Source organism: Primulina huaijiensis, chromosome 7, assembly GCF_012295235.1.
Source record: "Primulina huaijiensis isolate GDHJ02 chromosome 7, ASM1229523v2, whole genome shotgun sequence".
Classification (NCBI taxonomy): Eukaryota; Viridiplantae; Streptophyta; class Magnoliopsida; order Lamiales; family Gesneriaceae; genus Primulina; species Primulina huaijiensis.
In genome coordinates this window covers 1,538,174-1,561,409 of record NC_133312.1, presented here as the reverse complement: position 1 = coordinate 1,561,409, position 23,236 = coordinate 1,538,174, and the positions used below count along the sequence as shown (strand labels likewise).

Sequence of the window (23,236 nt, the reverse complement as noted above, 5' to 3'; positions counted from 1 at the left end):
AACTCTAGAGGTATTTGTTGAGGTGCTGTTTGGGTTGAGAACAGGCTGGACTACTGGTTTTATAATTGAAAAATATCAAAATTTTATATATTGATTCTGAAAATAAATAAGTTCATTATTTAGAAATATTTGCATGTAATAACTCGTCCAAGGTCTTTCACTTGCTTAGGTGGTGAAAAATTGTTATACATAATATTGTCTATTATCTATGTGTTGTGTGCTAATAAGATTGGTTTTCGTATTTTATATAAAACCGCGAATAATTTTATGGAAAATATTTTGGTAAGAATATTTTTGTAAAATTCCATTAATCTTATAAAGTCGAACTGCTAAAGTTTTCGTGAATCTGCTCTTAAAAATTTTGAAAATAGTTGTCTTGCCCAAATAAAAATATTTATAAAATTAGGGTATGTTTGGTTTGATTAATGAGATCGTATAGATGAATAATATTGTGATTATTAAAATATTTGAATAAGACGTGAAATAATATTGAATAAATAATACTATGTTTGGTTTGGTTGATTAAATTTGAGATAAGATAATAAATTATATTTTTATTATTTTTAAAAATCAAATCAAATCAAATAAATTTTAATAAACTAATATATGAAAGATAATATCATAATTTTTCTTTCAATAATGTGATTAATATGAGATAAATAATTAATAAATAATCGACATATTAAATTGAGATTTGATTGTCAGAAAGGACAGAAGAGTAAATGCCTTCTAAGAATTTGTTCAATTAAGGTAATATTTGGTTGGCTTCCAACAATTTGTTTAATTTAAGGTAATATTTGGTTTGCCTTGACACATTTACTCTTTCGCCCTCCTATGGACTACGTGCCGAAGGGCAACAATTCCTATTCTTTTCCAATTCTACGCTCGGGGTAAATTTGTCAATGCAGGAAAACTAATATCGGCCTATTATTTTAATTTTAAAAAGCAAAGACGCGTTGAGTTGCGAATCGAAGCAAAGAGATTGGGGGAAGAGGGAGGGAGTAAAAACCCTAAACCCCTCACCTCTTCGTTCGCTCTACTCCCACTCGATCTTATTGTCAACGCAAAGCCAATTTTATTCATTTTTATATGCGTTTGATCTTTCTATATTTGAAGCTTACGTTCTCGAAGTCGCGATTTCGTTTTCGGTGAGTATGTTCAACTTCAAGGAACCCTGGTTTGCGTCTTGTTCTTTATTTTTCTCGTTTAATTTAATTTTTGGTTCTTGAAAGTTCAGATTTTTGTCTATGATGGCAGCGTTTATCTTCACTATGTGGATGGAAAGTTGAACTTTCACTGAACTTACTGATTTTTGTGTAATTCTCGTTTGATTAATCTATCTTATTTGTCAAATCTGTTCTGCTGATTTGTTTGTGATTATTATTATACACGATGTTCTGATTCTTGCATCTTGCAGACGTAATTGTGGGTTAACTTTCCTAGATTTTATATCATTGATTAGTTGTAGTCTCTTCTTTTCTTGCAATTGTCGATAATCTTATATTCGTTGGTATGTTCTGTGGTACTTTTACCTGCTCTGGTGTACCCTTATCGTCTTGTCTTACTCCGTGGTACTTTTCCTGCTCTGGCGTCCCCTTATCATCTTGTCTCACTCCGCAGTACTTTTCCCTGTTCGGGTGTACCCGTATCATCTTGTTTTATTCTGACTTTTCTCATGTATTGCCATAAATTTTATAATCAAGAAATTTAACTAAACTATTCCAGTTGGCAGAAACTATTTTTTTTCCTCTGCAATGTCTCGGTGTTATAAGCAAGTTATCCTAAATCCTAAACGGTTTTTGGCGGCTGAAATTATTTACTGTAACTTTTAGCTCTAAGTTCAGTATTTCAATGTCGTGGCTGCTTGCTAGTGTCATCGATTCACCATATATTGCACATTTATGTTGCCGTTATCAAATCAGAGTAATGTATCTTTTTTCCCTGTATGTGAAGTGAAACGCGTCGCTGGGGCAAGTTGGCATGGTGGCTGACAATGACCATTACAATCTGATCCACTCCCTGTATCGGCTATTTTAGTTTTCCACGATGACAGCTGTGGATAACTCGGTGAAGAGCATATTGAAGTTTAAAATAACTTCCAAAGGAATACGGGATGAATCAGATTTGAAACCATGCCAAAACATCATAAAGTTTGTAGTAACAAGTGGACACAAAAATGAACAGAGAGTTACAGTAGTCAAAGATAAGCGTTCGGACGTAGATAATTCAATGAGACCATGTATGCCGGTAGACTGCAACAAGCGAAGGCCTGAAACATGTCTTCATGGTCAGAGGGGGAAAAGGCAGAAGATGGACCATAGTGTGAAGCAGCAGTGTAGTAATGTTTTGAAAACATTGATGATGCATCGAGTTGGATGTCATTTTAACGAACCGGTTGATCCAGTGGAGCTGAATATACCTGATTATTTATCAATAATCACCAAGCCTATGGATTTGGGAACAATAAAGCGCAAACTAGAGGGTGAATCAAACTATGGAGCAGAGGACTTTGCTGCTGATGTTAGGTTGACCTTTTCCAATGCAATGTCATATAATCCTCCTGGGAACTGTTTCCATCAATTTGCAAAAGCATTAGATGGAATTTTTAACAAGAGGTGGAAAGTAATAGAAGCTAAATTAAAGGCTAACAGCTGGGACGTTGAAAACATTTTTGTTCAAGAAAGAAATGGCCAAGATTCTGTGCGGACAGCAAAAGAGAATCCACTAGACACACACAAAATTGGACTTAACAAAGTTTCTTCACCTGTTAATGTTGCGGCTAGAAGGCCTATGTCATTGGAGGAAAAACAAAAGCTTAGATTAGAGTTTCTGGAGTTATCGAGAAGAGAGATGACCGGAAATTTGACAGCCGTGTTCCAAAAGTTTGGTTTGACTCTAAATGAAGGAAGGATTGCTTCCTTTTTTGATGCAGCTGAGGATGAAACTTTATGGAAGTTGAAAAAAGCAGTAAAATGTTTTCTGGATACAAGAGCTGACAAGGTAAGACAATTTTTATGGAGGAAGGTAATTATTACGGTCTTTTGCTGTGTGAAAGAAACTTTCTTTTGGTGACCATGTTGCATTCTATGGTAATCGACAACCTTAAACCTTTACATGTGTACACCAGTTTTTTTGTTATAGGTCATTATACTTCTATCTCACTTGAGTTTTCACCTGCACCGTTTGAGTGACATTCTCTAGTTCTGTGTTTTTTTAAACAGGTCAAACCTGCCAAAATGGAAAAAAGTGGGCGCCTATTACTGAATAAAGCTGCCGTAAAAGGTACTGGGTGGAGTAGAAAAGAGTCTTCTTTTTGGCTCTTCTTTTGAGCTAATTAGCCATCACTTAATGGCACAAAAAGTGTTGTCAAAGTTCTTTTGCTTGTGCGAATCACAAAAAATTGCAATTGATCAATATTATTGCAGCCAAATGTTCTGCATGTGGTACCTTGTCATGCCATTGCAGGCGGCTTAAAATAGCTTCAGCTCTGTCAACTTCTAATGGTTAGTTCCATTCTTATTTTTACTATTTCATGTACACGTAAATTTTGGTAGTCAAACAACTCATATTATTTTGTCTGGTAGAGAGAGCAATGGAAAGATCATCAGAACTTGATAGTTGTGGTGATAAACCTGTAAGTATCATCGACTTTGGTAATTAGTGGATATCGCTTGAAAAGTGGCTGATGCAACTTTGCTTGACATATCAGGATGGCGAGGTGAGATATCCCATGGAATCTCATTCAAGCAAACTAAATCTAGATTTTGATGGTGAGAGCATTTGCTCCTTCAGTATATATCATCTCCACATGTGAATGGCGCTGGTGATTTTTGCAATGATATGCTCATGTGATTTGAGATCTTGTATAATTTGATTCTGCAGGAAGCAGCCCTCCCAACATCTCAACCCCTGTTACAGCTGATGTTTCTGGTGAAGGTAATTTATCTTATATAATATGTGGTCTATATTCCAAAAATATGGCAAGACTCCAAGTTGTCTATCATATCTTGTGTTAATTTAACAAGGAAACAATAACCAGTGCGAAAATTGAAACTAATCTATTTCTTGGATGTTGGTTGTTGGGAAATTGAATATTTGTTTAGTTAAGTTTGGTTGTGAGAGAAACCTCAAAAATATTTAATTCTTGAGCATTTATGTGGAATGAAACATAACAGTGTTTCCTTTTGTATTGTTCAAGTATGTTTGCCAAAAATATATGACATCTGCCTGTTTGCACAGGTACTCAGGATAATCTGTGTGTGACTCCTTTTTACTTTGTTCCAGACGTGGAATGAGTTTCATGGTCTAGGTTCTTAACATTCTAGTGTAATTCTGAATTTGAATTGTTTCTAGGATGGTCGTCACTCAATTTCCAAATGTCTCCAAAGAAGGCTTTGCGAGCTGCGATGCTAAAACGTCGCTTCGCCGATACGATCTTCCGGGCTACCCATCAGATTCTACTGGATCATGTAACTGCTTATTTCTATCCTCAGATTTTTTGAGGATTGATGCTGATTTGTAACACGTTGGTAGGTTAAGCAGTTCGAGACTTGAGTTAATCACTTGTATGTTGCTTATGTAATTGTCTAGGGTGAGAAGTCAGACCCTACAAGGATGCTGCAAGAAAAAGAGAAAATGGAAAGACAACAACGTGAAGGTAGTCAGAACTTCTTTATTGAACTTTTGTTTTATGTGCACATCCAAGTCAATATTACCTTGCATGGTTTAAGTTGCGATGGCTTTTCCTCTTGATGATCAATTATAATTTATGAAACCTTTTGGTTTGGAACAGAAGTTGCTAATAAAATTAAGTTAATTATTTCTATGTTCTTCAATTGTGCATCTTCATCCACCAGCCCTATTTTTACAAGCCTACTGCTAATATGTGGGCCTCTTATCTTTTCATAATATATATTAAATTTACGTGTTATGTGATTTGCAGAGAAGACCAGAATTGAAGCAGAAATCAAAGCGGTTGAAGAAGCATCAAGATTGAGACGGGAGAGAGAAAGAGAAGCTGCCAGGATGGCATTGCAAAAGGTCTTGTTGTAATTTATTCCCCGCCAGCCTATTTACCCAATCCACTTTGAATAGGAATGGTTTTGACTTTGATTTATTGATATTGGGGGAGTATATTTTGCAGATGGAAAAAACGGTTGAAATCAATGAAAATCAAGAGGTTTTGAACTTCCTAGAGATGTTAAGCCGTGACTCCCCATCTGATTTTCTCGATGGAGAGGGGTCCGACGTATCATTAGGAATAAGTTGTCACTCTGGAAACTTTCTGGAGCGTCTTGGCTTGTACATAAAGGATGATTGTTGGGAAGAAGAAGAAATTTTGGGCGGGGAAGAAGGGGAGATTCTCTCTTAGGATGTGTGGATCTATATGCCTTTTGACTCTAGCTTTAACTTGTTTATATCTTGATATAGCATAGTATTGGATGGTAAGAGGCTTATCTCGTGTAACATGCCTGATTATATTCCTGTTTTGTGGGTGTGTTACATTGACATTTGCTTGAGTTTATTTGATCCATTAATATGTAGAATCGGAGTTGCTTCTGGTAATTGTAGAAGCTTCTCAAATTTTTACGATCAGCTTATAAAACTAATTGGTGGGTTTCGGAGAGGACGAGGTAAAAAAAATTAATCCACTTTTGTTTAGGAAAATCAAATTTTAATTCCTTTGAGATAGGGTGTCAATTCGTTGGGTTGGGTTGGGTGATAGTATTATTCAAAAATTGTTTAACTCGAATCCAACTCGAATCCGAGCCAACTCGAATTCGAATTAATCTGATCACCTCGATTATTCCGATATTGAATTTTTTTTAAAAGAAAATTAAATAAAATTTATAAATAATAATAATATTTTAATTTAAACACGTAATAACAAAATTTATTTCATATATATGATTTAAATTTGAAAGTTTAATTTATTAAATCAAATAAATAATTATTTAAAAAATAAAAAAATTTCAAAATAAATTTTAAATTATGAAAATTTATGATTTAAATATACAATAAATATTTTTTCAAATATACAATATATAAAAATGTAGACAATATTTATTAATTACATTTTTAAAAAAAATTTAAATTTTTGGGTTAACCCGAATTTAACCCAACCAGATCATTTTTTCGGGTCAGTTATCGGGTCCAACCCAATCTGACCAGAACCTGAAAACCCTAAACTCAAATTTGATTTTTTTATGTTGAACCGTGTCGGGTTGGTGGGTCGTGTCTAATTTTGACGCTCCTACTTTGAGATATATATGCTATATCATATCTCCTCCATTTAATCCTCCTAAGGTTTTGTTTGAATGGAAAGGATTTTAAATTTATGAATTTAAACGTATTTTTAAATAATCTTCTTATTATGGATTTCAAATCTTTGAAGACGGTAGTGATTTAAAATCTATTATGATGAATATAATTATAGTATAAATATATAGGGATGCATTTGAGTTTTTTCTATTTAACTCAATCCAACAACTTGCACAAATGGTTACACTATGTGTTTGGTTGAGTGGATTAAATAAGAATAGATTAATAGTCAAATATTTATCTTTAAAATTTTAAGATGTTTTAATAATCATTTTGACCCGGTTTAAGATCCAATACTATTAATCAAATAGTTATCCATACAATTGGATCTTAAACCGAGTCAAAATGATTATTAAAACATATTAAAATTTTAACGATAAATATTTGACTATTAATCTATCCTTATTTAATATACTCAACCAATCGGAGCCTATGATAGGGATTACTTAAATGATAAAAATATCATCAATATATTTTTAAAAGAATTTTCTTCTTTCCAAATAAAATAGATCGAAATTAAAATATCAAATATACTTTATAAATAACCCTCAATTCTCATGCTAAAACACAAACGAGGTAGAACTAATTCCTTCGTGCTTTCATATATTGGAGAAATGTCTTTCCATTGAGCCTCTGTGAGAAGAAATCTTTAACGTATTGCTCCATGATCATGCGCCTATACAATGGGGGCTGATCATCTCGTAAGAGGGAAGGCGATGGCCCGACTTGTGCTTCGAATTTTGGGTTGAAGAACATGGCAAACGAGATCCTCTCCTTTTCCGAGTTCACTATTGCCCTGTGCTCGATGCTCTTGTACAAACCATTGCTTAGTATCTATATACAATCCACGCATAAATATCAAATGCATTGAAAAAACCTTAAAATGTATTGAATATAAAAAGGTCATCGTAAGAGTTCAGTTATCATGAAAATCCAATAACTGGATCAGGAAATTGATTGCAAATCAATCAACTCACTGGGGCGCAGTTAATCCCCATTATTTATAGAATCTGCATATATAAGATCTAGTGTAAACAAGAAAAAAGAAAGAAAAACACATGTAAAATCTAAAGTTTTTGGTGACAAACCTCGGCTACGTCTCCTAAATTAACAACCAAGGCATTTGGAAGGAACCGGACAGGCAACCAAACCCCATCTTTCTTAACTTGGAATCCCTCCACGCCATTGACTTGAAGGAGAATGGTGAGTCCGCTGGCGTCCGAGTGAGGTGTCAGCCCGATGACCTTGTTCGGCTCTGGACATGGCGGATAGTAAGTCATCCTCATTGCTTGCATGCCATCTTCAAACATGTTCTCCACTTCTGTGAGCTCTATTTTCAGGGCTTCTGCAACCAATCTAAATATGGCCATGGAAAGTTTTTGTAGCTCTGATATGTAACTCTCTAATGTCTCCCTACATATTTTGCATAATATTGTATCATTAATCGTATGTATTCTAGAGATTGAGCTCATGCCATGCATGCCGTTCATGTTCGTGTTACATTGTAATGGAGTAGTAAGAGCAAATACAATTTCATGTAAACAACTAATCATGAATGGAAGATGAGTACTAATTAAATACAGCAACAAAGACCTCATCAACACATGATTAAATTGACTAGAAATAATATTTGATTTCAATGTGCGGTTTTAGGTAAAAGCTGAAATTACACAAAGATTTAATGTATTTAGATCCAATTAAATTCAATTAAGAATATTTGGACAGTTAGATTTAAATATATTTATTAACTCGAGAAACCGTTTAATAAATAAATTGGAGATTTCATCGTGACGGTCAAGAGTTAAATAATTAATTGAATTTTAAAATGTGTCGACACCGTAGAGTTTGGTACCGTTGTGTGTCTTAGTTCTTTATTTGAACTTGAATCCCTCATTGATCTTTGAATCCGTCTTTTTTAATTGCAATTATTTTATTTAATAGTTTAGATTGATAATTCATATATCATTTTTTGTATTTATTTTGTCTAACGTTGATTTTGAGACTCTACTATAATTTACTCATGGTTGAATGGTAAAATTCTCTTAAGAAAAAAAGACTGCACATGCACCCATCGAAACTCTGATTAGTACATATAAGACAGACATATACCTGAGGGTTGAAGGAAGCTGAGGAAAGAGATGAAATTTCCTTCTATGAATAGGGTTGGTGATGATGTATAATCTGTCTGCCCAATCAACCTTTTGTCCCTCAGATAGAATGACAGTATTGCCGTATCCCTCAAAATCCCCATCTCTTATCTTATATCTCAACTTTTCCTCCAATGGAAGCTTGTAAAACTCTTGAATCTCATGCTTTAGCTTCTCCACCAATGAACAGTCCACTCCATGGTTCACCAACTGCATGCAATTCACTTTTATTTTTTCAATAACGTAACTCTACGATATATATTATTATTATCATTAATATATATATAAACCTGTACTGGAAACTGTTACCTGGAAGATTCCCCATTCTTTGCAGGTCGAGTGGAACCTCTGGAGTTCGAAACTCTTGGTTTCTGCACAAAGCAGGCTGCTCATGTCGATTACAGGGATTACCGAGCCGGAAGAATGTTCCCCGTCCTGCGAAGATGGAACCCAAGGCTCTTGGTCGACGAGGTAACGCGACGGGATCTCCGAAACGGGGTTCTTAACCATTTCTTGAATGCTGAAACCCATTTCGGCGTTTATTAATCTGCTTCAAATCTTGAATGGGCATTGATGAAACCAGCTGGTTGCTGCTTCTTATAATAGATGTGCGTTGTAATTCGTCCACTCCAAAATACAATTTGACATGTGAAATTAATTGAACAATTTCTATTCTGGACTACTTCCCTTGGTCCCATTTGTCCACGCCGCAATTCGATCCACGTTTTAATTAAATATATTAATTAACCAAGTTTGATCTTACTTTTTGCCTACTTTTAAACCAAATCCAGTTCTACTTCTTTTCATATATGTATAAATTTATTTTGCGAATTACCGACATGATACTATATATATATATATATATGATCGTGAAAATTGAGGTCGAATCCTGTATATAATTAATAATTAGTTGAAATACAGATAAGTATGAGATGTTGTTACGACTAATTATATTGATTTGAATAATCGATTGGAAATATAAAATATATTTTGTTGCGGTTGAATTTGTCTTTAATTACGAGTTTATTTTAATGATTTCAAATTCAACAGTTTCGTTTGAATAAATTCATTCTGACATCATATTTGAAAATTTTAATTAATTAAATTAGATTTCAAATAAATCTCGATTTTTCAAATATTTTTTCAAATCCAAAATTGTTCGTAACGTAACCGGATTAATATTACTCTACCAAATGCTATTATACTTATCAAGACAATCATAAAGTCGCCATCCCTTCGATTCTCAAAATTCAATCGAGATATTATTAAGTTATACAGAAATTGAATTATATATAAGGTCGGTCCCCTCTCAATCCATGTCCCCCTATTTAATTTGTTGTGTCACAACAACTCGGTTTTTCACCTACCGCACGTGCAATGTGTGCATGAATATTTAATCAAAATTAAATAAATAGAGAAATTTATGGTTAGTGGACAATATGTGTTTTGATTTTAAAAATATCCCTCCTCTATATGTAATAAATAAATAAGAGACGGCTACTTAAAAAAAAAAAAAAAAAAAAAAAAAAAAAAAAAAAAAAAAAAAAAAAAAAAAAAAAAAAAAAAAAAAAAAAAAAAAAAAAAAAAAAAAAAAAAAAAAAAAAAAAAAAAAAAAAAAAAAAAAAAAAAAAAAAAAAAAAAAAAAAAAAAAAAAAAAAAAAAAAAAAAAAAAAAAAAAAAAAAAAAAAAAAAAAAAAAAAAAAAAAAAAAAAAAAAAAAAAAAAAAAAAAAAAAAAAAAAAAAAAAAAAAAAAAAAAAAAAAAAAAAAAAAAAAAAAAAAAAAAAAAAAAAAAAAAAAAAAAAAAAAAAAAAAAAAAAAAAAAAAAAAAAAAAAAAAAAAAAAAAAAAAAAAAAAAAAAAAAAAAAAAGGTAGGAACATTTTTAAGAAGAAAGTAGGAACACTGTTAAAAGTTATCAAAAATGAAGATAAATTGATATTCACAAACACTCGAAAATATGTTTGCTAGAATATAGGAAGAGTATGTATCTTGTGAGACGATCTCACGAACCTTTATCTGTTAGACGGGTCAATCCTATCGATATTTACAATAAAAAGTAATACTTTTTCATGGATGACTCAAATAAGAGATCTGTATCACAAGATACGACCTGTGAGACCGTCTCACACAAGTTTTTGCCTATTTTATTTTTATGGTGTATTTTCATAAGAATTTATTATAAAAATAATTTCAAAATCTTCTTATATTAAATTTATTCTCTAAGTTATTCTGGATTCATGAATTCAAATTCCTAAGTTTTTTGGTGAATAAAGTTCAAGTAAATGTCTAATCTATTTTATGTCAAATTAAATAATTTCAATTCAAATACACATAAGATAAAAATAAATGTCATTTGAGCTTCATTCATAAAAAAATTTCCCAAAACAATATATTCCAAACACAATATTAGTATATTTCCAATATTTGATGATATTTTTTTCTCAAATTAAATCAATCATAATAAAATATCAACTCCAACCGAACAATTAGATATATTTGTAAGTGGGTATAAAAAATAGACAACCAAGAAAAATGAAAATTTAAATTTTTAAAATTTTAAAATAATAAAGAATCTTAAAATTAAATATAATTTTGGTAAGTTGTTCGTCAAAGAATTCACGGTGTTCCGTGGGTGGCGTTGAATGAATGAGCGAGCCAAAGTGAGTAGAAATCGTAATAGTATATATACACTAAATTATCTATTCTTTGAAATTATTATATGATATTTATGATAGTAAACCATCAAAGTTAACACAAGGAATTTGTTCGTTGGTATTGCTTTTCTGTTGCTAATTTACTGTCATTGATCTCCCGAGCATAGTGTTGCAATTTTTCATTATAATCTAATGCAGCTCCGCCGTTCTTGGTGGTCATTGTATCATAATGGACGATGATGTCGAAGTTTCAAGCTATTTACAGCAAGTTCCAGCTTTTACAGAAGTCTTGCACCACTCTTGCGTGCTCCTCAAAATCTTTCACTAGAGTTGTGGAATGTTCGGAGTTCAGTACTCTAGACTATGGTGATTACATCTCAATCGTTTCTGATCATTTGAAGAACAAAAGAGTGGATGAAGCTCGAAACTTTTTCGATGGCATCCCATCACCCAATGTGCGTTTAGCTACGAAGATGATATCTTCGTACGTAGAAAATTATAGATTGGATGAAGCGTTGGAGCTGTTTGATAAAATGCCCATGAAAGATGTTGTCACGTGGAATAATATGATCAAAGGTTGTGTTGATTGTGGAAATACGGAGATGGGTTTGAAGCTTTTTGATGAAATGCCCGAAAGAAACGTGATTTCTTGGACTACGGTGATGAATGCAATGTGGAAGTGTGGGAACGTCGAAGAGGCCGAAAAGTTGTTCTGCAAGATGCCAGCTAAGGATATAGCAGCATGGAATGGGATGATTCATGGATATTTCGAGAATAGTAGAGTGGAGGAGGCAATGAGGTTGTTTGGGGTGATGCCTAGCAGGAATGTTATTTCTTGGACAACTGTGATTTCTGGGTTCGATCGGCTGGGGAGAAGTGATGAAGCTTTGTTGCTTTTAAAGAAAATGATGAGATTCGGGGTGCAACCTACATCAAGCACTCTTACTAGTGGCCAAGCAGCTTGTGCTAAAATGGGTTATTTGCAGTTAGGTAGTCAAATTCACGGGCTTCTTCTGAAGCTTGGCTATGCTTTTGATGCCTATGTTACTGCTGCGCTGATAACTCTTTATGCGAATTGCAAACAAATAGAGGATTTTGTTAAGGCTTTTAATGAGAAGTTGCATCTCAATGTCGTAGTATGGACATCTTTTTTGACCGGATTTGGAGTAAATGGTAAGCATGAAGATGCATTAGGAGTTTTTTGTGGGATGATCAGGTTAGGAGTCTCTCCAAATCAAACTTCATTCACCAGTGCCTTGAATTCAAGCTGTGAAGTCGAATCTGTTGATTGGGGCAAAATAATTCATGGTGCAACCATCAAGATAGGACTGGAAAAGGATAGCTATGTGGGTAATTCTCTTGTTGTGCTATACACAAAGTGTGGAAATATAAGTGATGGGATATTCGCATTCAAGGAAATTTCAGACAAGAACATAGTTTCATGGAATGCAATTATTGTTGGGAGTGCACAACATGGTTGTGGCAACTGGGCAATAGCATTCTTTTCGCAAATGGCAAAAACAGGAACGGAACCAGATGAGATCACATTCACTGGGCTGCTTAATGCATGTAGCCATTCAGGCATGTTACAGAAGGGAACACACTTCTTTGCCTGTCTATCCCAATATTCAGCAATCAAGCCAAAGCTTGAGCACTATGCCTGCATGGTTGATATCCTGTGTCGAAATGGGAAATTAGACGATGCGGTAGATTTAGCCAAAAAGATGCCTATGGAACCAAATTTGTCTATATGGCTGGCTTTGCTTAGTGGATGCAGAGCCCAGTGTAACTTGGAAATGGCGGAACGAGTTGCTAAAAAGGTTTTTGAGATAGATCCAAGTTGTAGTTCGGCTTATGTGTTGCTGTCTAGCATATATGCTCTTGCTCGTAGATGGACTGATGCTGCTAGAATGAGAATGAAAATGAAAAATGTAAAACAACTGGGATGCAGTTGGGTTACCCAATAAGGTATCCAGCGTCTGTTTATTTCAAGTTCTGGTATATGATCCAGGTTTTCTTCACAAGTATCACGCTTCTATTACCTGGTGAAAGTCATGCTAGGCAAGCAGCCTGTGTTTGGACAATCCTGATTCTGGTAAGTCTGGTCTCTTTGAGAATATCCATGGAAAAAGTTAATGATTTTTGTATAATGACTTAAAAATTGCACATATTCTAGGTGCTTTGAAGCCTTCGCTTACTAATGGTTTTAATCAAATGGAAGCTAGTTTCCGGGATATGTTTTTCCGATTTGGTCATTGTTATGCCTGAAGTGAGACTTTTCTTTTTCTCAGGTTCCTTGCCTTTTCTTACCTGCAAGAATCGATGTATTTTTAAAAATGTTCATACATTTATTCCCGTATTGAGAAATTTATTTTCCTTGCTTTCTTAATTTGGTTGCATAGGAACTTCGATGAAGTGGGACAATTTTTTGTTCTGAGAACGAGAATCTGAATGAGTTAAAAATTGCACGAATCTGATGCAAATCACGCGGTTGGAAGTGTGCTTCCTCACGATGAGGTTGCTCTTCTAGCTGGCGTAAAGGATGGTTTTGACCTTGGTTGGGAAGCCAATCCTGTGATGACTTGGGAGAAACCCCAGTTTCATAAATCAAATGGTTTACACCCAATAGCTTGCCATGAAAGTGCATCATAGAACATCAATAGAAATAGAAGAGTGTGTACGAAAGGATTGCTTATTTATCACATTGATGGAAAATGGAGGGGCAAGAAGTGTTTCCATCGGTTATGACAGTCTGATCGTAGATGTAATGAAGGAGGGGTGCCGCGAATGCATTCCATTTTCAACCTTCATTTTTCTTTCAGAGTTCCACGAGACATTTGAGTTTCCTAAGGTTGAATCTTTTTGTTTACTAGCTTTGAAGATGAATTTTATATAATTTTCTCAGTCTACTCAACAATCTAAAATCCATATTCATTGGTCATATGATTTGCCAATATATATATATTCGTGTAAACATGGACCATATTACTACTTGGTTCGTCCTAAACAATTCATCAAGAAAAACCGTGAATATCATTAATTACAGTTGTGTACTGATAACCAGCATACAGACACAAGTTCAAGATGAACTGATACTTCCCTATCCAGTGCAGGAACTCGGAAAACTCTGCTCTTACCACAAGATGTATCGGCTGCTGCACGTTCTGGTGAACTGTTATTGATCTGATTTCCGTGAAACGAGTTCAAGATCAACTAAGAAGTAACATCTACTCTGATCTCTGATATACCGGACATTACCATTCATCGTTTTGAGAAGTTTCTGAGCAATGTTGAGAGCAATTCCTCGCTGAGTTGACCAGTTACTTTTCACTGCAAACATATCTTCAATAAGAGAAGAGGGAAGGCCCTGGCCAGGGTGTGCCATTCTGAAGAAACAGAATACAGACTATGATTGTAATCATCACAAACACAGAAGTATAGTAAGCTAGAATATTCGAATAGGAAAGTGACATGACTTAACAAGTTGAGTTATTAGAAACTTGGGGCTTAACCTTGAATTTAATTTGGCCGGCTCAAATATGAGTTTTTTTGTACGTGAGTTTATGCTCGAAACAAAATATCAGTCTTTCTCAAGCTAAAACCCTCAAAAGCATTTTAAAAATTCAAGTGTCATCCGTCCAAATTAACTCAAATTGGCACCATCTAGCAAATCTGAGGGTCACATAGGGAGGCATAAATTTTAAAAATATCATATACTTTGTATAAAAAATTGTTGAATTCAGACTAAGCTCGAATTTGAGTAGCATTTAAATTGTTTACACACGCTTCTATGATGATGAGATCGAGCTCACCAGAAAATTTTAGTGCAAAAATACCTGACTTGTAGTTGAACAGACTCATTCCCGTCTTGCATCAGTTTCAAACCAGGGGATACCATAATTTCCACCCAACCATCAGGACAAGGTGTATGGTCCACCACACTGAGCAAGAAATCAGACAAGGCTAACTGAAGCTTTATTTGATCCCCATATAAACAAATAGTTCTAATTCGCTCAGAGACATCCAGTACTAGTTTCAAATTCTTTTCATTCAACAATATCATAGCCTGACAAACAATAGCGTTGATAACATTCCCCAAGAAAAACTCTTCCATCTTAAGCTCCAGTTCACTGTGGGATCAAAAGAACATTGCATAGAAAAGAAAAACCGTCCCTTCAATCATAATTTTAGGTATTCTATGCAAAAGAAGATAAGGAAAGGGACTTACCCTTCTTGTGAACTTCCAAAATGTGGATCGTCTAAAATAGATAAAATTTGTCTTTCACAAGCTTCACTAGTCTCAATAAACCGTTTCTGGTCTTCTGTTAGAGCCGAATTTCCCAGGAGTCCATGTGTGAAGCGGATTCCATTTAGAGGATTCTTCATCTCCTGCCTAATATAAGCCAACTCTTTAAGTTTCGAAAGCTGCTCCTTTCCTTCCGACTTATCTAACATGAACTGATGCTGTTTCGGGACAGTCTGCAAGAAGCAGAAACACCCGTTCACATTCCCACCCTCCTCTGTTTTCTTATTTGCTGTCAAAAGCACATCGACAAACTCACCTCTCCGGTCAAAAAAACCAAATGGTAGCGTTTGAGTGTCCTGGCCACTAATTGCTCGGTACAAAAGAATCATGAATTTAGTCAGCTCGTCTTGACCTTTCAGCCGACAGAAGCTTCCAAATATTTCACCAGGTAACATCTTTCCAATAATCTCGTGTTTCATCCAGCCAGTCAGCTTTTCCATGGCTGCATTCCATTCAGAACAACAAGCATTCTCGTCTGAAGCAAAAATAGGCGGAATCAGTGGACTTAGGCTTTGCATAATAATCTTGTAGTCCCCTTGCAAGCGGATGAACTTGTCCATCACTAGTTTCTCAGCTGTGACATCTTGACCAATAAAGCAAACTCCAACAACATCATTTTTATAGTTCCTACTGGTACAAGCATTAGCAAGGATAACAGCATTTGGAACGTGTCCCCCAAAAGTCAGTAGCTTCACTTCAACATTTTTTTTCTCCTCACCTGAAGCACATAGTGAAAACAGAAAAGGAATAAAATGAGTAACTCGAAATGAGATACTCCAGGATCGTCGCAAATAAACATTAGTGAGGTTTTAGCAAGTTGCTTAGATGGATCTCACTCTGAGCCATTAACAGCTAGATATACAGCATCAAATTGCATTTTCGATTTCTTCATAGATTTTTTTGGTGGAAAATATTACGGCTGAGTGATTTTCACATTTAAATCGCCACATTTGCGACAGCAGGAAAAAGTCCTCCCAATTTTGCGCACAGGATCGTTTGATTACAAAGAGAAATAAGATGGAATAACATATTTTAACACATATTGAATCACAGAAGTGTGATGTCTTGCATATTCCATCGCTTGTTAAAAAAAGCAATGACCAACTCCAAGGGAATGATGGAAGCGGGAGAATGAATAATTTTGCTATGGGAAGCGCCTCTTCAAGTTCGAAGCAGAACGACTAAGCATGGGAGAAAGGAAGAGCAAACGGCTTGTACCAAAAATGCAACGTTGGATTATGCTTCCTAGCCAACAAATACTAGAAAAACTTTACTCAAGTTCAAGCATATGGAATATTTAATATTTGTAAGTGATAGGTCTGGAAGGCACCACAATCTCCAATATATTTTCCAATTTACCTAGACAAATACGTCTTGATGCACAATACAAATTTTTTTAACCAGCCAATAATTTTCACTTTAAAGAAAAAAGGATACTGTTGTTAGAGGTTTTTTACTATTAATTCAATAGAAAAATATCAGTCACCATTGTGATTATTTAAGACACTATTAGCGTTGCACAATACAAATATTCTACAAATAATGTCGAGCCATTTCAGGAGTGTTTTGGAGTCATTTTAAATTGCTTTTAGTCAATGATGCAAGAATCATTACCGTGCAGAGCTCTTTGCAGCAGGATTTCAGCAGCTCCACGCGAGTCTTCATGAATGACATCGTTGATCAGAGACTTTCCCAAAGCTTCGGACAGAGTCAACCCCGTCAACTCATGCATCTTAGCATTCCACCCATTGATCCAACCGGATGAATCGACTCCAAAAATTGGAACAGTAGCTGTTTCTATCAGCCGGACCATTTCAGCGGCAGCGGAAGTAAGTTCATTCAGCTGTGGGTTGTCAGAATCATTTTGTTGAGAAAATATATCAGGTTTAGGACCGCCTTCTTCAATCTCCAGGAATGAATTTCTCAATATAAGTTGGAGAGAATGAATTGCATTAATCTCTGCAACCTCCCACTGCAAACTCCGGCTTTTTACTACTTCAAGAAAGGTATTGAATGAAGATCTAGGGTGCATTTTCCCGCCGTCATCTTTGTCCTCCGGATGATGCTTAGCTCCTCCCCATTTGATTTCCTTTGCCGTGTGAGACCTAAACCAAAATAGAAAATCGGTGGATGTAATTTTTGCAGCAATCATGCCACAAACTGCGTCACCAAGCAGTGCTGCACCTGGATAGCCAGCACCAGCAAGACTATCTGTACTTAACCCTGTGGAATCTTCAAGGCTGTTTAGTAGCCATTCAGCAATATCTCTCATTTGTGCCTCAGTCGGTGTGACACCAAGAAACCAACATTTCCCACAGTAATATAATGCAGCCCCGTCACAATTTACAAGATCCATGATATTGGGAGACTGATTCACAATCCCAAACGGAGCTCCGCGAAGAAGCATCTCGCACAATAAGGTTTGCATCCGAAGGGTTTTCTTTTCCACCAACTGTGATGCTAATTGAAGCTCCATATTAAGCTGCAGACCAAATGCCTGCATAAGGAACTCACAAGCATACCGAAGTGGAAAAGGGACATAGCGTGATGAAGTGTGGTGGCACACCACCAATCCCCATAGTTTCATCGAATCACCGCTATTCACAACTACCGCCATCGCCAATGAAGCCATGGACCCCATGTTTTCCATGTACTGAGTGTGGCAGCCATGCGGTGAACGTAGGGTAGAATTAACCAAGCAAAGAGGCTGCTTTAGTTCTTTACTTTGGATTATCTTAACTGGCTTTGCCCTGCAATCGCAAATCATTCTGACACGGTTCTGCATGAACAAGAAACGGGCTGCTTGAGGGATATCAGTAGATGGATAGTGCAGCCCCAAATAAGGTTCTAAGTCGGACCTTCTAATTTCTGACACTACCTCTCCATGATTATCTTCATGGAACTTATACACCATAACCCTATCATAACCAGTAAGTTTTTGGACATCTTCTACGACTGTATCACACAAAACTCCTACATCGCCCCCAGGAAGAGCCTGCAGCCTAGATATGGCTCTCACAGCTAGTTTCTGCGATTGCACAGCACTAGCATGCAACATAGCAGGATCACAAGCACGAGCTGGCTCCAGATCAACCACAATGCCCACGTCAATTCTGTGTAATATAGCATAAAATGGTTTGTGGGTGGTGTAAGAATGAACCCAAATCGGGTTCAAAAATGAAATTTCCCTTGATGCCACAGCTTTATCCAATGAAGCCCTACTTGAAGAGGTAAAAAGCGTTCTTGCATCAACCCCAATAAGACCCATCAATTTTTTTGGCTCAACGACGCTCTTCAAACCCAGCATATCAAAGCAATTCTCACTATAACCTATGATCTTCAAACTGGGCTCCTCGACCGCAAGCATACAACCAAAGGCCTGCACAAGACTCCCCCTCTGGATTTTCGACAAATAAGCAGTCATCTCCTCCTCAGTGCTCAAAGTATTCGGAGCATGAGAAACTGACTTTGAGTAGTTAAAGAACTTACCAGACTTACCGGACTGCTCAAATTCAGCCATCAGCCTCGCATCGGCATTGTACTGAGCCATAGCTCTGTTGGTGTTCATGTTGCTAGCAGCAGAGGATGCCAAAACAGTGTTGGCGGCGTTATTTTTTCCCTTGCTTTCGTGCAATTTTCGATTTGTGGCTGTCGAGTTTTTACCATATTCGGTTTCTAACTCCATTAAATGATGCTTCCTAACTTTCTCTTAGCTCGGAGAATTTGTAGTGGGATCAATACAAGTACTATGAGTGGTAATAGCTGGATCTTTTATCATTAATTGCGTATGGTGAATGGTCCCCCCTCCCCTGCCCCCCCTCGATGGTTATACCCATCTCTTTCATTGAGGTACGGTTATCTTGTTGCTGTAATTGGGTAATTACAGGTTACAGCCAATTTCTTTTGTTAGAACACACAGCAACCGAAGTTAGAATCAAATCAAATAAACGTGGGATGTGGACAAGTCTCGGATGAATGAATATCTATTACTACCTCTATGTTTATCTATTACTATTTATTCATAATTATTTAAATATTTTTATAACCAATTATAACTGGTCCGGTCCGACTGATTAAACCGACTAACGAATTGTTATATATAAAATAACTAGTGTACTTAAAATTCTAAATATCTTACATGTATATATATAAATAATAATAAATTATTTATTCGAGTTTAAAATATAAACAATATATATATAATCAAATATAATTATATATATTAAAAAATAAATCAATTAAAACAAACTTTAATATTGTTAAAATTGTTGTGAAAAAGTAAAAATTTACGGTAAAAAAGTAAAAATCTAAAACTCTCAAAATTATCACACTACACACTTTATAATATTTTTCTCTCAACTCAATTGTGTTTTTCTTCACAAATGAGAGATCTATTTATAGAAAATTTTTACAAATAATCCAAAAATAAAATACATCATTACCTACATCATCACACACTAATTTTCAATATTCAACACCTAATTTTACCTAATTTTCAACATTCAACATTCACATTTTCAACACAAATATTTAACACATTTTTAAATAATTTTTCAACACTTCCCCTTGTGATGATGATCATAATGATTGTATACATTACGTGTTTTTATGCTGCCTCGTTAAAAACCTTACTAGGAAAAACCCATTGGGATAAAAACCATAGTAAGGGAAAAAGAGTGCAGTCACGTAAACTCCCCCTCATGTTGACACGAACAATTCTTCACAAATTTCGTAGATTGCGCATCCCAATATTATATATGTGCTTTCTGAATATTGTCGTAGGAAGTGCCTTTGTGAAGAGATCTGATGAGTTTTCACTTGATTGAATGTGACGAACATCAATACATTTATTCTTCTCAAGCTCCTTGGTGAATGCGAAGAACTTAGGAGGAATATGTTTAGTTCTGTCGCTTTTTATGTATCCTTCTTTCATTTGAGCAACACATGCAGCATTATCTTCATATAGTATCACAGGCTTCTCGTCGAATGATAATCCGCATGAGATTTGGATATGTTGAGTCATTGATTTTAACCACACACATTCACGGCTTGCTTCATGTAGTGCAATAATCTCGGCATGATTTGATGAAGTTGTTACAAGTGTTTGTTTCTGTGAACGCCAAGAAATTGCAGTGCCTCCACGAGTAAATACATATCCAGTTTGAGAACGTGCTTTGTGTGGATCAGATAAGTATCCAGCATCGGCATAACCAATTATACTTGGATTAGCATCTTTTGAATACAAAAGTCCCAAGTCTGTCGTTCCTCGTAGATAACGGAATATATGTTTAATTCCGTTCCAATGTCTCTTTGTTGGATATGTGCTAAATCTTGCCAATAAATTTACGGCAAAAGATATATCAGGCCTTGTACAATTTGTAAGATACATAAGGGCACCGATAGCACTTAGATATGGTACTTCTGGACCAAGAATATCTTCATCATCTTCACATGGACGGAATGGATCCTTTTCTATGTTTAATGATCTAACAACCATTGGAGTACTTAAAGGATTTGATTTGTCCATATTAAAACGTTTAAGGATCTTTTCTGTATAATTTGTCTGGTGAACAAATATTCCACATTCTTTTTGTTCAATTTGTAAACCCAGACAATACTTGGTTTTTCCAAGATCCTTCATTTCAAATTCTTCTTTCAAGTATGACACAACTTCTTGAATTTCCTTATTTGTTCCAATGATGTTTAAATCATCAACATATACAGCAATAATTACGCATCCGGATGTTGTTTTCTTAATGAAAACACAAGGGCATATTGAATTATTTACATATCCCTTTTTCATCAAGTGATCACTTAGCCTATTATACCACATTCTGCCGGATTGCTTCAACCCATATAATGATCTTAGTAATTTCACAGAATAACATTCTCTGGGTTTTGAACTTTGTGCTTCAGGCATCTTAAATCCTTCAGGGATTTTCATATATATATTACTATCAAGTGATCCATATAAGTAGGCTGTAACAACATCCATAAGACGCATTTCTAAATTTTCAGATACTGCCAAGCTAATCAAATACCGAAACGTAATTGCATCCATCACAGGAGAATACGTTTCTTCATAATCAATTCCAGGCCTTTGAGAAAAACCTTGTGCAACAAGTCGAGCTTTATATCTTACTATTTCATTTTTCTCATTTCGCTTTCGAATAAAAACCCATTTGTATCCAACAGGTTTTACACCTTCAGGTGTAAGGACTATAGGTCCAAAAACATTACGTTTATTTAGCGAATCCAATTCAACCTGGATGGCATCTTTCCATTTTATCCAATCCTGCCGATTTTTACATTCACCAAAAGATTTTGGTTCATGATCTTCATTATCATTTATGATGTCGATTGCCACATTATAAGAAAATATATCATCAATTTCTTCTATATCTTTTCGGTTCCATATTTTTCCAGTATTAATATAATTGATAGAGATTTCATGATTCTCGTCAGTTTGTGGTTCTGACAAAACATTTTCATCATCATGTGTTTCTTCAGGAACATCATTCTCTATTTTGTGATCATTATGTGTTTCTTCAGGAACATCATTCTCTATTTTGTGATCATTGTGTTTCTCTATGAATTTTCTTTTTCGAGGATTTTTATCCTTGGAACCAACTGGCCTTCCACGCTTCAGGCGTTTAATGACATCATGACTATCTTCAATTTGTTTCTTCGGAATTTCAATTCGAGCAGGGGCATTTGCAGCATGTATATATGATTTAGTTACCCCTTTTGTGTCTGCAAATGCATCTGGTATTTGATTTGCTATTCTTTGCAAGTGCACAATTTGCTGTACATCTTTTTCACATTGTTTTGTTCTTGGATCCAGATGTAACAATGATGATACATACCATGTAATTTCTTTTTCGGTATGTTTCTGTTCTCCCCCTAACATTGGGAAGATTTCCTCATTAAAATGACAATCAGCAAAACGTGCTGTGAACACGTCGCCTGTCTGTGGTTCAAGATATCGAATGATCGATGGACTATCATAACCAATATAAATTCCAATCTTTCTTTGAGGTCCCATTTTCTTTCGTTGAGGTGGTGCAATAGGCACATACACCATACATCCAAAAATTCTCAGATGAGAAATGTCTGGTTCTTTACCAAATGCAAGCTGCAATGGGGAGTATTTATGATATGCACTTGGTCTGATGCGAATTAATGAAGCAGCATGTAAAATTGCATGTCCCCATATAGAAATAGGGAGCTTTGTTTTCATAATCATTGGTCTAGCAATCATTTGCAGACGTTTAATCAATGATTCAGCCAATCCATTTTGAGTATGTACATGAGCAACAGGATGCTCAACAATGATTCCCATAGACATACAATAATCATTGAAAGTCTGGGAAGTAAATTCACCAGCATTATCAAGTCTAATTTTCTTGATTGTATAATCGGGAAATTGATTCCTCAATTTTATTATTTGAGCAAGTAATCTTGCAAATGCAACATTTCGAGTTGACAATAAACATACATGTGACCATCTGCTGGAGGCATCAATCAATACCATAAAGTATCTGAATGGTCCACATGGTGGATGGATTGGTCCACAAATATCACCCTGAATACGTTCAAGAAACATTGGTGATTCAGTTTGGATTTTGGCTGGTGATGGTCTTATAATAAGTTTTCCAAGAGAACATGCTTTACATTGAAACTTATTATTCTGAAAGATCTTCTGGTCTTTCAATGGATGACCATGTGTATTTTCTATAATTCTTCGCATCATTGTTGAACCAGGATGTCCTAATCGATCATGCCAATTGGTTAATATTGAAGAATTAT

General features: G+C 35.2%; 4 protein-coding genes across 5 annotated transcripts; 2 read left to right on the top strand and 2 right to left on the bottom strand.

Annotated features, from left to right (window-relative positions):
* Positions 1 to 953: 953 nt before the first annotated feature.
* On the top strand, positions 954 to 5,456 carry LOC140980926 (transcription factor GTE12). Its single transcript, XM_073447046.1, has 11 exons — positions 954 to 1,148; positions 1,954 to 3,000; positions 3,222 to 3,282; positions 3,426 to 3,503; positions 3,585 to 3,634; positions 3,710 to 3,770; positions 3,883 to 3,936; positions 4,354 to 4,469; positions 4,591 to 4,657; positions 4,943 to 5,040; positions 5,144 to 5,456. The coding sequence occupies exons 2-11, from the start codon at positions 2,047 to 2,049 to the stop codon at positions 5,369 to 5,371; spliced, it is 1,767 nt and encodes a 588-aa protein (XP_073303147.1). The 5' UTR covers positions 954 to 1,148; positions 1,954 to 2,046; the 3' UTR covers positions 5,372 to 5,456.
* A 1,336-nt stretch (positions 5,457 to 6,792) lies between these two features.
* LOC140981284 (protopine O-dealkylase-like) lies at positions 6,793 to 9,069 on the bottom strand. Its single transcript, XM_073447646.1, has 4 exons — positions 8,778 to 9,069; positions 8,431 to 8,678; positions 7,410 to 7,734; positions 6,793 to 7,155 (listed from the first exon to the last, which is right to left on the bottom strand). Exons 1-4 carry the CDS (start codon positions 8,997 to 8,999, stop codon positions 6,904 to 6,906), a joined length of 1,047 nt encoding a protein of 348 aa, XP_073303747.1. The 5' UTR covers positions 9,000 to 9,069; the 3' UTR covers positions 6,793 to 6,903.
* A 2,084-nt stretch (positions 9,070 to 11,153) lies between these two features.
* On the top strand, positions 11,154 to 13,886 carry LOC140981453 (pentatricopeptide repeat-containing protein At5g46460, mitochondrial). The gene is made up of 3 exons (XM_073447862.1): positions 11,154 to 13,216; positions 13,298 to 13,412; positions 13,524 to 13,886. The coding sequence occupies exon 1, from the start codon at positions 11,358 to 11,360 to the stop codon at positions 13,086 to 13,088; it is 1,731 nt and encodes a 576-aa protein (XP_073303963.1). The 5' UTR covers positions 11,154 to 11,357; the 3' UTR covers positions 13,089 to 13,216; positions 13,298 to 13,412; positions 13,524 to 13,886.
* A 64-nt stretch (positions 13,887 to 13,950) lies between these two features.
* Positions 13,951 to 19,224, bottom strand: LOC140981452 (phytochrome E-like). 2 transcript variants are annotated; one of them, XM_073447861.1, is made up of 4 exons: positions 17,042 to 19,224; positions 15,350 to 16,145; positions 14,958 to 15,251; positions 13,951 to 14,527 (listed from the first exon to the last, which is right to left on the bottom strand). In XM_073447861.1, exons 1-4 carry the CDS (start codon positions 19,110 to 19,112, stop codon positions 14,449 to 14,451), a joined length of 3,240 nt encoding a protein of 1,079 aa, XP_073303962.1. In that variant the 5' UTR covers positions 19,113 to 19,224; the 3' UTR covers positions 13,951 to 14,448. The 2 variants fall into 2 exon arrangements, with proteins under 2 accessions (XP_073303962.1, XP_073303961.1); XM_073447860.1 differs by having other exon boundaries at positions 13,951 to 14,507; positions 17,042 to 19,216.
* Between the last annotated feature and the right edge of the window lie 4,012 nt (positions 19,225 to 23,236).